The sequence below is a fragment of the Ciona intestinalis genome, unplaced genomic scaffold, assembly GCF_000224145.3.
Source record: "Ciona intestinalis unplaced genomic scaffold, KH HT001266.1, whole genome shotgun sequence".
Taxonomy (NCBI): Eukaryota; Metazoa; Chordata; class Ascidiacea; order Phlebobranchia; family Cionidae; genus Ciona; species Ciona intestinalis.
In genome coordinates this window covers 1-13565 of record NW_004191587.1, presented here as the reverse complement: position 1 = coordinate 13565, position 13565 = coordinate 1, and the positions used below count along the sequence as shown (strand labels likewise).

The 13565-nt window shown below is 37.1% G+C and overlaps 1 protein-coding gene across 1 annotated transcript in view; it reads right to left on the bottom strand.

Annotated features, from left to right (window-relative positions):
* Nucleotides 1–13428, bottom strand: part of LOC100185323 (poly [ADP-ribose] polymerase 14-like) — a 16763-nt gene extending 3335 nt beyond the window's left edge. Inside the window, exons 1-20 of the mRNA XM_026840444.1 lie at nucleotides 13173–13428; nucleotides 12533–12732; nucleotides 11634–11765; nucleotides 11196–11343; nucleotides 10532–10685; nucleotides 10069–10274; nucleotides 9439–9635; nucleotides 9248–9309; nucleotides 8544–8767; nucleotides 7695–7854; nucleotides 7001–7133; nucleotides 6172–6385; nucleotides 5352–5480; nucleotides 4729–4803; nucleotides 4325–4426; nucleotides 3136–3285; nucleotides 2109–2301; nucleotides 1340–1497; nucleotides 920–1085; nucleotides 305–544 (exon numbers count right to left, since the gene is read on the bottom strand). Coding sequence (XP_026696245.1) covers nucleotides 305–544; nucleotides 920–1085; nucleotides 1340–1497; nucleotides 2109–2301; nucleotides 3136–3285; nucleotides 4325–4426; nucleotides 4729–4803; nucleotides 5352–5480; nucleotides 6172–6385; nucleotides 7001–7133; nucleotides 7695–7854; nucleotides 8544–8767; nucleotides 9248–9309; nucleotides 9439–9635; nucleotides 10069–10274; nucleotides 10532–10685; nucleotides 11196–11343; nucleotides 11634–11765; nucleotides 12533–12732; nucleotides 13173–13190 — 3061 coding nt within the window. The 5' untranslated portion in view covers nucleotides 13191–13428. The remainder of the gene's footprint in view (nucleotides 1–304; nucleotides 545–919; nucleotides 1086–1339; nucleotides 1498–2108; nucleotides 2302–3135; nucleotides 3286–4324; nucleotides 4427–4728; nucleotides 4804–5351; nucleotides 5481–6171; nucleotides 6386–7000; nucleotides 7134–7694; nucleotides 7855–8543; nucleotides 8768–9247; nucleotides 9310–9438; nucleotides 9636–10068; nucleotides 10275–10531; nucleotides 10686–11195; nucleotides 11344–11633; nucleotides 11766–12532; nucleotides 12733–13172) is intronic.
* Nucleotides 13429–13565: the final 137 nt, after the last annotated feature.

The following is a 13565-nucleotide window of genomic DNA, read 5'->3' as shown; positions in this document are numbered from 1 at the left end:
TCAGCCATACATAAAAAAAATCCCCCAAAAAATAATCACTCACAAAGTAACATACATGGTAACTCGTAAGCTGGCACGAGGTGTTAAACCCGTGTGATAACGACTGTCAATTTCCAGCCACGCGAGGATAAAGTAAGTTACATTCATTCATTCATTCAATATTTTTTGTTATTTAATAAAATACATTAATTACCTGCCGAGAGGCATCCATGAATAAATTATCTATGCTTCAGGAAAAATCAAATACCAACAGTTTATCTTATAAACTATTATGTTCTATACTGCTAAGAAAACACATAACTACCTGTCCCAATAGCTGGAATTGACAATGAATGGATTCGTAAACTATCCGCTTGTTCAAAAACTTCCATCAACACATTTTCCATTTGCGTCCCATCATTTCCAGTCACAATATGGAATACATGTTTACAAGCGAGCTGTCCTGCCCCTGTTACACTGTAGTTCTTTTGAGTAAATAATTGTTGTTGTAACTCGGTTTGTATTGATTGTCCTCCTCTTTGTAGGATAGCCTGCCCAACCTGACCTGTGAGTTGTAAAGTGTTTTTTTCATGTTTATCTTCAGGGTGGGAAACCAAGGGGTTTAATACACAGGTGTTGCACACCATACATGGTGTATTCATACACTCATGCTCACTGTCAAGTTAGGATACTTTCATGTTTATCCTCGGGGTGGGAAACCAAGGGGTTTAATACACAGGTGTTGCACACCATACATGGTGTATTCATACACCTCATGCTCACTGTCAAGTTAGGATACTTTCATGTTTATCCTCGGGGTGGGAAACCAAGGGGTTTAATACACAAGTGTTGCACACTATACATGGTGGCTTCATACACATCATGCCGACTGTCAAGTAAGTGGAAAGCAATCTTAAAATAAATTCATAACACAACTTACCAGATAAATCATAGCTTTGAGCAGTAGGGCATATTATCGCATCACTATTCTCAATTGTGATGTCACCTTGCTTCACTATTACATTGATAGACCCGATTGTCTTACTTGATTGTGATGATGACAACTGGTTTCTTTGTGTTTGAGAATTAAACTCATTTTGGAATACCTGGATAATGCATGTTGTGGATAATATCAAGTACTTGAGACTTATTACACCTTTTATTCACATAGAGTTCTAGAAAGTTACATACATGGTAACTTGTAAGCTGGCTCGAGGTGTATAAAGCAGAAAACCTGTGTTTTAACAACTATCATTGCCCCGTCATGTGGGGATAAATAAGTTGCATTCATTAAAAATAATTATTTTTTTAAAAATTGGGCAACCCATTAGTGACTACGGATAAAATATTTACTACTCACCACAGCTCCGGAATCAGTTGGCAGCATCGCAATTACAACTTGCTTAAGATGTTTTGGTTTGAACGAATCTAACTCACGTTTCATCCATCGAGCCACACTTCGTGCTGGGTAGCCGAACCCCCCTGTTGCAAGGGTGGGGAACGCTATTGTGGCGTAACCTGTAGAGTGTAGATGATATGTAAATAATAAAGTGTAACAGCATGTGTCTTATACTTGTATTTTGGCTCTTCAAACAATAACTCATGTTAAGATTTGAATAGTTTAAAATACAAGTATAATACGCGGGCACCAACAGTACATGGAATGTTCTGTTTCATACACCTCATGCCAGCTTATGAGTTAACACATATGGAACTTTGTGGGACTTATGTAACCATAGAATGTACATACATTATCATCTAAAAAAGTTTAATGTTTTGGGGGTAATAGGTCCGCGCTGTGGCATAGTGTTAGGCGCGCCTGCCTGTAACCCAGAGGTTATGGGTTCAAGGCTCGACGTTGCTACCATTGTGGGCGTATGTGTCCTTGGGCAAGACACTTAACAGCAATTACTCCAACCCAGTGGTCACTAATGCGTTATCCAAATTATCAGCCATACATGAAAAAAAATGAAAAAGGCTGGCACGAGGTGTTAAACCCGTGTGATAACAACTGTCGTTTTCCTGCCACGCGAAGATAAAGTAAGTTACATTCAGGCCAACATTGGCCTATAGTCTAGTACCGGTGGCATGCAACCCTGCATGACCAATATAAAACGGAACCATCTAACCTGCTTGGTCAGCATTTTGTAAGCACGTCTTAATCGCTTTCACAAGGTTGTGTTTTGAATTATTGTGGCTGTTTGGTTGGTAGTTAGCTACTATCACATGGTAGACCTCCGTGCATTGTAATCGGTAGCCTGAGGTATGGACTACATCACCAACTTGATAGCTTTGAGTTTGCCCTGCCTGTATCATGGCATTCTGGAAGATATAAAGAAAAGTTTATATGAAGTTTAGTTAAGAATGATTTATGCACAAGATATATGCCATAAAAAATAGCCTAGGCTTCAATGTGCAGCAATAGTAGCGAATCAAAGCTTTCTTAATCAAAAGGTAAGGTTAGATGGTTCTGTTTTATATTGGTCAGGTAAGGTTAGATGGTTCTGTTTTATTGGAACAAACAAGATCAAAAGGTTATAGGTGGAAATAATAAAAGGCCAAAATATGCTAACTTAGTGCAGCTGCTTGAAAAAGTTTTGTAGATTTATCTAAAAAAAAACTGCCTGTTTATGTTAGAGAACTTTTATGGCAGGTTTCGCTTTAAGGTTTTCTGTGTTTCAAGGCATGTAAGTTTTAAACTGGGTTAAAATATGGTCCCCAGGTCCCACAGTCAGTGTGTCACACCTTAGGACCTTACACATATAGAATACAAATCAAAGTTTCAAACGTACAAAGATCATACATACATTTTCCTGTATTTTAAGGAATGCATGTTTTACACCCCTGATTTCAGGTTTCCTGGCATGCTGTATAGCATATACATATAACATCTTCCTCATATAGAATATATATAAGTTTCAAAATCACACATATTGTACACACATAATTAAAATCATTGTAAGAACAAACAAGAGTAGAAGCAAAGAAACCATTACAGAGCTACAAGATACCCCTGTTGTTAACCTGCTGCGCTTGTAATGCATTATATCTTTGCCGCATAGCTAACTTTTGGGCTCCGCTAGAATGCTGGAGAACTCCTTTATTTTGGGAGAATAAGCCAGAGTAGGGCGGAGGTTGGTTGTTGTAAGCTTGTACCTTCATGATTCCCGTTGATCGTCTTGCCCTAAATCGAGCCAAAGATTGTTCCATTTGTACTTGATTATGTGGTAAGATACTAGGTGCTCTTAGCGTCTGAGTTGTATCCACCGAATGTTGGTTGTTTCCAGCAATTTTTTGCATTTCTCTCTTTGATAAATGTTGTGATAATTCAACAAAATAACAGACGTTATACGGAAGAAAAAAATCGCCCACAAAGTTACATATGTGGTAATTCGTAAGCAGGCACGAGGTGTATGAAACAGAACACCCATGTTTAACAATTACCCCACTATGCAAGAAAAAATAGGTTACATGTGTGGTAACTGGTAAGTTGGCACAAGGTGTATGAAACAGAACACTCGTGTTATAATGACTGTCGTTTCCCCACCATGCGAGGATAAATAAGTAACAAACATGGTAACTCGTAAGCAGGCACAAGGTGTATGAAACAGAACACCTGTGTTGTAGCAACTGTCGTTGCCTCGCAACGCGAGGAAAAAAGTTACGTTTATTGCATATAAAGTGCTAATTACAATTCACAATTCAAATTAACGATAACCAGGAACAATAAGTTCACTCAGCAAATTATAATATGTTTTACAAAGTTAGCAAATACGACAAATTAAAATGAGTTGTACAAAGTGGGAAACTTACAACAAATTAAAATTGTGATGAATTTAAAAGAACAGATTAATGAAACATGCAAACAGTGTAATGCTCACGCCTTTTATCCAAAACATTATTTCTTTCTTTTTTATCAATAAGCGTGTTCTTTAACAACTGTTGTTTTACCGTTACTACCCGACTTTTCGCCTTTTATCAACTCTCTTGTTTTTCGTTATCGAGACCGAAGAGACGAATTAAATTTCATTCATTCATTCATTCATTCATTCATTTATAAAACAAGTGAAAATAATGAAAATTACAATTATAAGCTTAAGCTACTCAGAATTAAACAGGGCGCATACATATAGTCTTGGAAAATGATTTAAAACAAAAAACAGGAAAAACTGCTCTAATGTAAAAATGTATGTTGGGGTAATAGGCCAACTCTGGCCCATATCTCCAGGCCGGGCCAACTCTAACAAGAGTTGTGTCAATGACCAATACATGTAACACTGTAGGACCTTACCCATATAAAATAGAATTATAATGCAAAATCTATTAAAATTGGTATTTATATTACCTGTAACTGGGGACCAGCAATTCTTATCAAAGCTTGAGTAATGGCAGATCCTGAGCCTTTGGCAAAGTTTTGTGGACTGCCGGTCGTTACTATTACGTCAACCTGTATAAAGAAGTTGTTATCATTCATGGGTTGCCTAAAATGGACTTTAAAAAGTCAGAAAAAACAGTAGCAGTCACCCATGGTCAGCCATACATAAATAAATTAGAATATGACAAAAATATAGTAGCATATCATATGTGGTAACTCGTAAGAGTCTCGTAAGCGGGCACAAAATGTATGAAACAGAACACACATGTTATAACGACTGTCGTTGCTCCGCCATGCGCGGATAAATAAGTTACAATTATTCACATAAAAACACTCAATAAATGTTTTAGAAATAATTGTCAACTGAAACTTACATTTTGAGTTGATATATCTCCTTGTACAAGCCTTACATTTAATGCACTGCCAGTAGTAGTCCTTGCAAAGTTTCTCTATAAGAGAGAATCGGTATATTGTTTTAATACAATTAAATAAACATAAGAAATAAATTTAACAATGAACATATGCAAAAAAATCATATAAAATTTTTACGTGGTATTTAATAGGGTATTTAATATAGGGTATTTAATAATGTGAACTACACCAACCACACATTTTTTCCATTCTATTCTATATGTTTACTATATCTACATAATGTTTATTTTGATAAAGTGCAGTATGAAGTTACACTGGTCACATGAATGGCTTAGATAAAGCTTCCTTAGTGTTGGAGTAAGAGGCAAAATTTGGCTGAAATCCCAGATCCCCGACAAGGACCTCACCCATATAGAATAGAAGGTTTGTTTTAAACATTTGAAAACATTATATATATTCAAAGCAATCATTAGAACTGTTTGGCTGATAATTTGGAAAACCCATTAGTGACCACTGGGTTGGAGCAATTGCCGTTAAGTGTCTTGCCCAAGGAGACTTACGCCCACAAAGGCCCACAATGGTAGCAGCGACGAGCCTTGAACTCATTACATCTATTGAAACTTACTGGGGTAATTGCAGGAGTAAATATAGGTTGTGGTGTTACAGCAGTTTGTGGAGGAGAGTTGGAATAACCTTGAAGCGACCTTGAAAAACTTTGAATCACTTCGTTGTTGGAGTTCTCCACAAAGTATATCTGGTAATATGTGCTGTTGTTTTAATGGTGTTTTACGTTATAGACTTCTATAGATATATATACAATGTTTCATATTGGGGGGTTAATACAAAGGTGTTGCACAGATACATGCTGTTAGTTTCTTACTATAATGGTGGTGTTTGCCTTGGTTTAGCGAGGGGTTTAATACGCGGGTGTTGCACACCATACATGATGGCTTCATACACCTCATGCTCACTGTTGAGCTAAAATACTTTCATGTTTATCCACAGCGTGGGAAACCAGGGGGTTTAATACAAGGGCGCTACACACATAGTGTATTCATACACCTCATGCTCACTGCAAACTGTAACTAAGAAACACTATGCCATGACTTAGTGGTTAGCTTCTTGCATATTAACCTAAAATAATGCGTATAATGCTCAACAATCGCTGATGGGTTGTAGCACCCTTAGTGTGGGAGTAATAATGGTTCAACTCTGGTTTAAACCACATGCCGTGTTAGGCTGAACTTCACCCACATAGAGCAAAAAGCTTTAAATACAACAACCTCTTGCCAGGATGCAATACTCATAGAAAATACAACATGCTTGTTTAGATTGGCCAAATCTGTCCTAAATCCTAGGTCCCATGGAATGCCTTCACCCATATAGAACAAAACCTCCCAAGACCCCATAAATAGTAAGCAAAACACATACAACAAACAGCCCACCTGTTTAATACAAGACGATGGTTTCATGAAATGATCAACTAATGTCTCCACCATCAACCTCGGACACACTGACACTGACCCTCCAAATACACCACAACTTATAGCAGGCATTGCTACTGAGGTAAGGTTGTAGCGTTCCGCTTCTTTCAGTGTTTCCGACACACAAGACTTGAGGTAGGCCTCACATACCTCATCACTGATATCGCCTTTCCAACTGGAAACACAACTTTGAGTCAAAATTTAACCATTGTATGGGTTGTGCCCTTACGCACACTTTTCTTCCAATTAGAACTTTAATATGTTTAATTAAATGTTATTTATTTAATTTTGAAATTGTATCGTCTGTAGGGTGTAACGATCACGCCTTTTATCCAAAACATGATTTCTTTCTTTTTTATCAACAAGCGTGTTTTAACAACTGTTGTTTTACCGTTACTACCCGTCTTTTCGCTTTTTATCAACTCTCTTGTTCTTCGTTATCGTGACCGAAGAGACGAAATAAATTTCATTCATTCATTCACCATATTTCTAGTAGGGTATATATAACACACATAACCTATATAACTAATAACACATAATATAATATGAAAGTTATGTTACTTATTTATCTCTGCATGGCGGGGCAACGACAGTCATTATAACATGGTGTTCTGTTTCATATACCTTGTGCCGGCTTACCAGTTACCACATATGTAACTTCTAGGGGATTTTTTTGATCTTTTAAATATTTTGCACATATACATAAATATATATGTACCAACCCTATACTTAAATATATATGTACCAAACCCTACACTTAAATATATAAGTACCAACCCTATATACTTACACAGGCCCCACGACGTGTATAATCCTCCTACAGTTCATTCTACCAGCACTTGTGCTGACAGCAGACCCGGGTAACATTGTCCCACCAACGCTAGCTATGTGTTGGTTCATCTCTGCTTGTACAGTTGGACCACCTGTGTGGAAACAATATTAATCACCCACAAAGTTATGTATGTGGTAACTCGTAAGCTGGAACAAGGTGTATGAACACCCATGTTATAAAACTGTTGTTTTCTGGCCACGCGAGGATAACGTAAAGTACATTCTGATTTATTCAGTTCAATTTAATTTTAAGATTGTTTTTATGTATGACTAATAGTTTGTCTGACCCATAAGAGACCACTGGGTTCGAGCAATTCAATGAATGTAACTTATTTATCCTCGCGTGGCGGGGCAACGACAGTCGTTATAACACAGGTGTTCTGTTACATACACATCGCACCCGCTTACAAGTTGCCACGATTGTAATTTGTGGGTGCTTGTTTTCATGTTTGTCTGACAATTCAATCAACTGACTACTAGGTTGGAGTAATTGTTGTTAAGTGTCTTGCCCAAGGAAACGAAGCCAATAATGGTAGCAGCAATATTAGGCCAGTCGTACCCAAGAAAATATCAACAAATAATTAAGTGTGAAGCACCTCACCTATATGAATTATTAGTGAACAACAGTAAAACATAACAAATCCATAACTTACATTTTTTCTTAATACTTCCAGATATTCCAGCATCTCTCAGTTCAAGCTTGTCATTAGAAGCATTAACTATTGCATCACAATTGACTTCTGTGATGTCACCACGTAATATTTTCACCTCAACATTGGACCCTTGTAACCTCATAGAGTGCACTGTCTTTAACTATAAAATAAGATATAATAAGACATAAATATAAGTATATAGTAGGTTTGGGGAAGATGACACACCTTTTCTTTCTGTTTTCTTGTCCGATTTCGTAGTAAACATAAAACATTCAAAGAATTATAAAACTGTATTTCCACGACTCTCATAGACTGTAGTTAATTGTTTAAACAGCGATCAGGATATTTGGATATTATGTGCTGAAGGTGTCCCATCTTTCCCCCACCTACTATATACTTATATTTACATATATTATACTACATGTATATTAAACAAAGAATACTAGGCTTAATGCTGCTATGTGTGTCCTAAGACAAAGCACATAGAAAATATTTAACATATACATTAGACCTACATGCTTTTCAACACTATTTTAAGAGTTCTAGGGAATTTGATTAGTGAACTGCCATGGCTCAGTAGTTAGGTGCTAGCACTGTGACCAGGGTGTACTAGGTTTAATACCTAATGCTGCCACAATTGTGGACGTGTTTCTTTTGCCAAGGACACTTAACGTCACTTTAAACCAGCGAACACTACTAAGTAATAAAACAACTTATTGGTGGCCACTGGCTTGCATTAATTAGGTGCTTTGCTCAAGGACAATGGTAGCAGCAACGAGCTTTGAACCCAGCATCTTTCAGTTTTGAGCCAACCACTCTAACTATTACACTACAATATAATTGACTTACCGCAATTTTAGGCTTTAGTTTGTTCCCCATATTCGCATAAGGATTCCCCCACGAAGGTAACGTACACGAATCCACCATTATAATGCACTTGTTCTCTTTCTCAGTAAAACTTAGGAAGGTTTTGCTTTTATCCTTATCACGAAAGAAAGCAGGTATACCAGGTATGCTAAACTGGTGTTGAGTGGTCTTTATACTTTTAACTATACCTTGTAACCATGACACAGCTGGGAGAAAAGGGAAAAGGGTTACTTGACAGGGAGCATGAGATGTATGAATACACTATGTGTGTCTGGTGTATAAGAAGACACCCATGTTATAACTCGACATTGAGCATGAGGTGTATGAATACACCATGTGCGTCTGGTGTATAAGAAGACATAAAGGAAGTTTTATACACCTCATGTCTGCTTGCGAGTAACCACGTATGTAAATTTGTTGGTGATTGTTTTTAGCAGTAATTTTATGGCCTAAATGAAAGCTGACTTATTTTATTTTAAGTCCTAATTTTCCTAACCACTAGTGACCACTGGGTTGGAGCAATTACCGTTAAGTGTCTTGCCCAAGGACACATAATCAAATTTCTCCTTGAGCCCAGAAATACTGTCCGCGGCATTAGACATAAAGTGTACGAATATAACACACGTATACAACACAACTTCTATGTTAGAACCCAATTACATATATATAACATTACAAAACGTCACCTTTTTTAACATCCACATCTTTTCCTTTGACTTCAATCCCTCCTCCATCACTAATCCCCCACCTTAATATACATGATATTTATTTAATTTATCTCCTAAATCTGATAATAAATATTAGATTAGATAAAACAACGGAGAGAAGTGAAAAACTCGACAAGGACCTCACCCACATAGACTAGACTCCTACCCACCTTACACAAGCCATCACCCCCTTAGATGACTTCTCCAGCGAATCCTTGAAATAATTCTCCACAAATTTGGCCGATATATATTCCATACGCACCAAGTTAGTGCCAGATATATTCTGCCGGATAAAACCTTCGATATTCTTTTGTGCACCTTTAAAAGGCCCAGCTAGACCAAGGAGTATGATCTCGTTTTGGTGAGACTGTAAAAGAAAGCTTATATTTAGGTCTTACTTTAGTTCAGAACGAGTCACACTGTTCGAACCGCATACATAACCGGCATAGGTGTTAGGGTAATTGGCCAACTGTGGCCTTAACTACTGGGTGTTGGGATAATGAACCAAATCTAGCTTAAATCCTAGGCCTATAACAAGGACCTCACCCACAAAGAGAATTGATATATTCAGTTATTTATATTATATCAAACAAATAACATTCGACAACTGAGGCAACAACAGCAAAATAACTATCATTAAAATGTTATGGATAAACATATTGAGACAGGGCACTGGTTAAAAAGCATGGATGTAAAAAGAAAATGCCATTTAGTACAATGAAGTTCTGTACAAAAAGTGTATGGGACTCTCTGCATACTGTGTATAAAAGTTACATCTTTTCATATCACCAGCCACTTACGTTTTGAATAATTCTCAAATTTTTGTTGGAGCATAAACCTTGTCTCAATCTTTTCCACTCATGCTGCTGTAACATGGCATCCATACTTTCGTTACAAGGAATGGACACTTGCTTTAATAAGTTGGATAATTCAGTGGTTGCTTTATCCCTATGCGTTGTGTCAAGATATATGAGCTGTATGTTGTCGTCTTGAACTTGAACAGATACTGTAGAATGAGATGTCATAATTGTATAAAATAAATGAATGAATATAACTTGTTTATTCGTACGTGGCGGTCTAACAGCGTTATAACACGGGTGTTCTGTTTCATATACCTCGTGCCAGCTTACGGTTGAAGCAACACTCCCATAATGGTAGCAGCGACGGCCTTGAACCAGTAACCTCTAAACTAGAGGAAGGCCATCCCAGGTTTGGCCCGTTTTAGATATCATAACAAAACATATAATGTCAAATATTAATCACCCTTGACATTTCGTTGCCGAAATTCCTCCTGTATTATGAACCTTAAGTTTACAGACCCAGGTTGTAGTTTATTAGCATCAGCAGCATTTAAACTCTGGATCATGAACATAGTTAGTTGGCTGGGGAAGCCTGGGAGTTTACAACTGTCCAAGTTCTGAGTAATAAATGGGTTTAGATGATTTAGGTGATGAGTTAAGGTAAAAAATGAGTAGTCCACTGTGTATTATATATGGTTATAATTTTAGCATCATATACCTCATGCTCACTGTCGAGTTATAACATGGGTGTCTCCTCATACACGAGACACACATGGTGTATTCATACACCTCATGCTCACTGTCGAGTTATAACATGGGTGTCTTCTTGTACACCAGACACACATGGTGTATTTATACACCTCATGCTCACTGTCGAGTTATAACATGGGTGTCTTCTTATACACCAGACACTCATGGTGTATTCATACACCTTATGCTGACTGTTGAGTTGTAACATGGGTGTCTTCTTATACACCAGACACACATGGTGTATTCATGCACCTCATGCTCACTGTCGAGTTATAACATGGGTGTCTCCTCATACACCAGACACACATGGTGGCTTCATACACCTCATGCTTACTATTTAAACTTTATAGCTAACATACCAATAATCCTACACTTACAATACGTTTGGTGAGCACTTCATTCTTAGCTTCAGCAACATCGTATTGGTTACCACTTAAATGAATCGCGTTGTTCTCAACAAAGAAATCCACTCTTTGTTTATATGTCTCTCTCAAGTCGTCTATGATGCAACAATCCACAAACGCCCTGTTGATGTGTCATAATGTAGGACTGTTAACATATGGGTGGGAACTTGAGTGATTTATCCATGGTTGCCACTCCCATGCCCACAGTCAAGTTGCTGAAGCTATTGCAGTGTGTGGATAAGCAGACATGATGCATAACACTTACTAGTAGAGTGGGGGAAGACGGGACACCTTTAGCGATAACATAAAATTAATATAAAAAAAATTACTATAAAAAGGTGTCCCATCTTCCCCATTCTACTATATTTACAATACAAAGGTGTCCCATTTTCCCCATTCTACTATATTCACCTGAAATGTATTTCTTTCAACGGAACACTTTCCTTCACACATTTGGACCTCGATTTAAAAAATTCTATGGCAGTTTTAACATCACCTTGTCGACATGTTATTTCTATGTTACCTTGCCTTTTATGGTTCCATCTAAAGTTAGAAACATATATTGGGTTACTGGTTTAAGGCTCAACGCTGCTACCATTGTGGGGTATGTTAATGTGATCTTGGAAAAACACTTAACAGCAATTGCTTTAACCCAGTAGTCACTAATGAGTTGTCTAAATTGTCAGCCATACATAAAACAATCACCCACAAAGTTACATACATGGTAACTCGTAAACTGCATGAGGTGTATGAAACAAAACACCCATGTTATTATAGACCTTACTCATATAGAATAGAATATACATATAATGATATACATATACATTGTAATAATTTAGGCGAGCTCTGGTGTAAACCATAGATTCCATAGCATGCTTTATCATAGATTTAGAAGCTCAACCATATAGAATTTATATGAGCATACACAATGTATATGAACAAATAGAATACATAATAAATACAACACTTATATACCTTTTGTTGGGATAATGAGCCAACTCTGGCCTAAATCCTATAGATTGGAAGATAGCATGTACTCCCATAGAACCTCACCCATATAGAATTTAATATATGAGCATATAGAATACATATATAGTGGCATGGGGGAAGATGGAACACATTTAGCGCACAATATCTCAATATTCTGATTGTGTTTTAAACAATTAACAACAATCTATGGGAGTCATGTGGGTGTGGTGTTAAAATTCTTTGAAAATGTTTTGTTTACTACCAAATGAAATGAAAAAATGGAATAAAAAGGGGTCCCATCTTCTCCCACCCTACTATATAACACAACAACCACTACATACCTTACAAACACATCTACTTCTGCATCGATGGCAACAACTTGCTCGCTTTCATTCCATCCCTTTGACAATCGCACCCCCTTCAATATCTTACTATCTATATGGGTAATTGTGGTCGCAAACTTGCGTAGGTAAGTCCCATATCTTCTTTTGCATTCAGATTCAAACTTAGCTTGGTCGTTCATGTATTTTTCATTCGGTTTCTACAAAAATCCATATTTATGTCTAAGTATTTAAAAACACCTTTATATTAAAAGGGTACTCATCATTTAGTAATATCAAATGAAATAACACTGTAAAACGCTATGGGACCTGAGGTTTATGCCAAGTAGACCCATTACCCCAACACCCCAGGTCTTTACAACTCATTAGTGACCACTGGGCTGAAGCAATTGCGTCTAAAAAATTCCCAAAAAACAATCACCCACAAAGTACCATTCGTGGTAACTTGTAAGCAAGCATAAGGTGTATGAAACAGAACACCCGTGTTATAACGACTGTCGTTACCCTGCCATGCAAAGATAAATAAGTTACATACGTGATAACTCGTAAGAGTCTTGTAGGCTGGCACTAGGTGTAGGAAACAGAACACCCATGTTATAACGACAGTCGTTTTCCAGCCAATTATCCATTCATCACTCACCTCTAATGGTTGAACCATCAGCCCAATAATAGATTTTGCTTCACGTGGTTGGGTAAAATTAACTTGCGCTAAATCTTTGTATTCATCCACAAAATGTTGGAGGAATTTCTTGGAGTTTTGGATTAGTTGAATAACAGCTATGTTTTCTGGCTTTACCGTGATTTTGAATGAAATAACTGGAGCCCCTGGAAGTGGTGTGTCTGGTAGATGGAATATTGATAATGCTGGTTCTTGAAACTTGCTTTTACAAATTGTTTGTTAGAAACAATAACCTTGAATTGGTTGCACCATTTTTCACATGTGTTTATATAAGTTAAGCTGTATTTGATCGACACTTCATTATTCTTGACAGCTAGTTTTACAAAGTGTCACAAAACATAACTTGAATGGTTG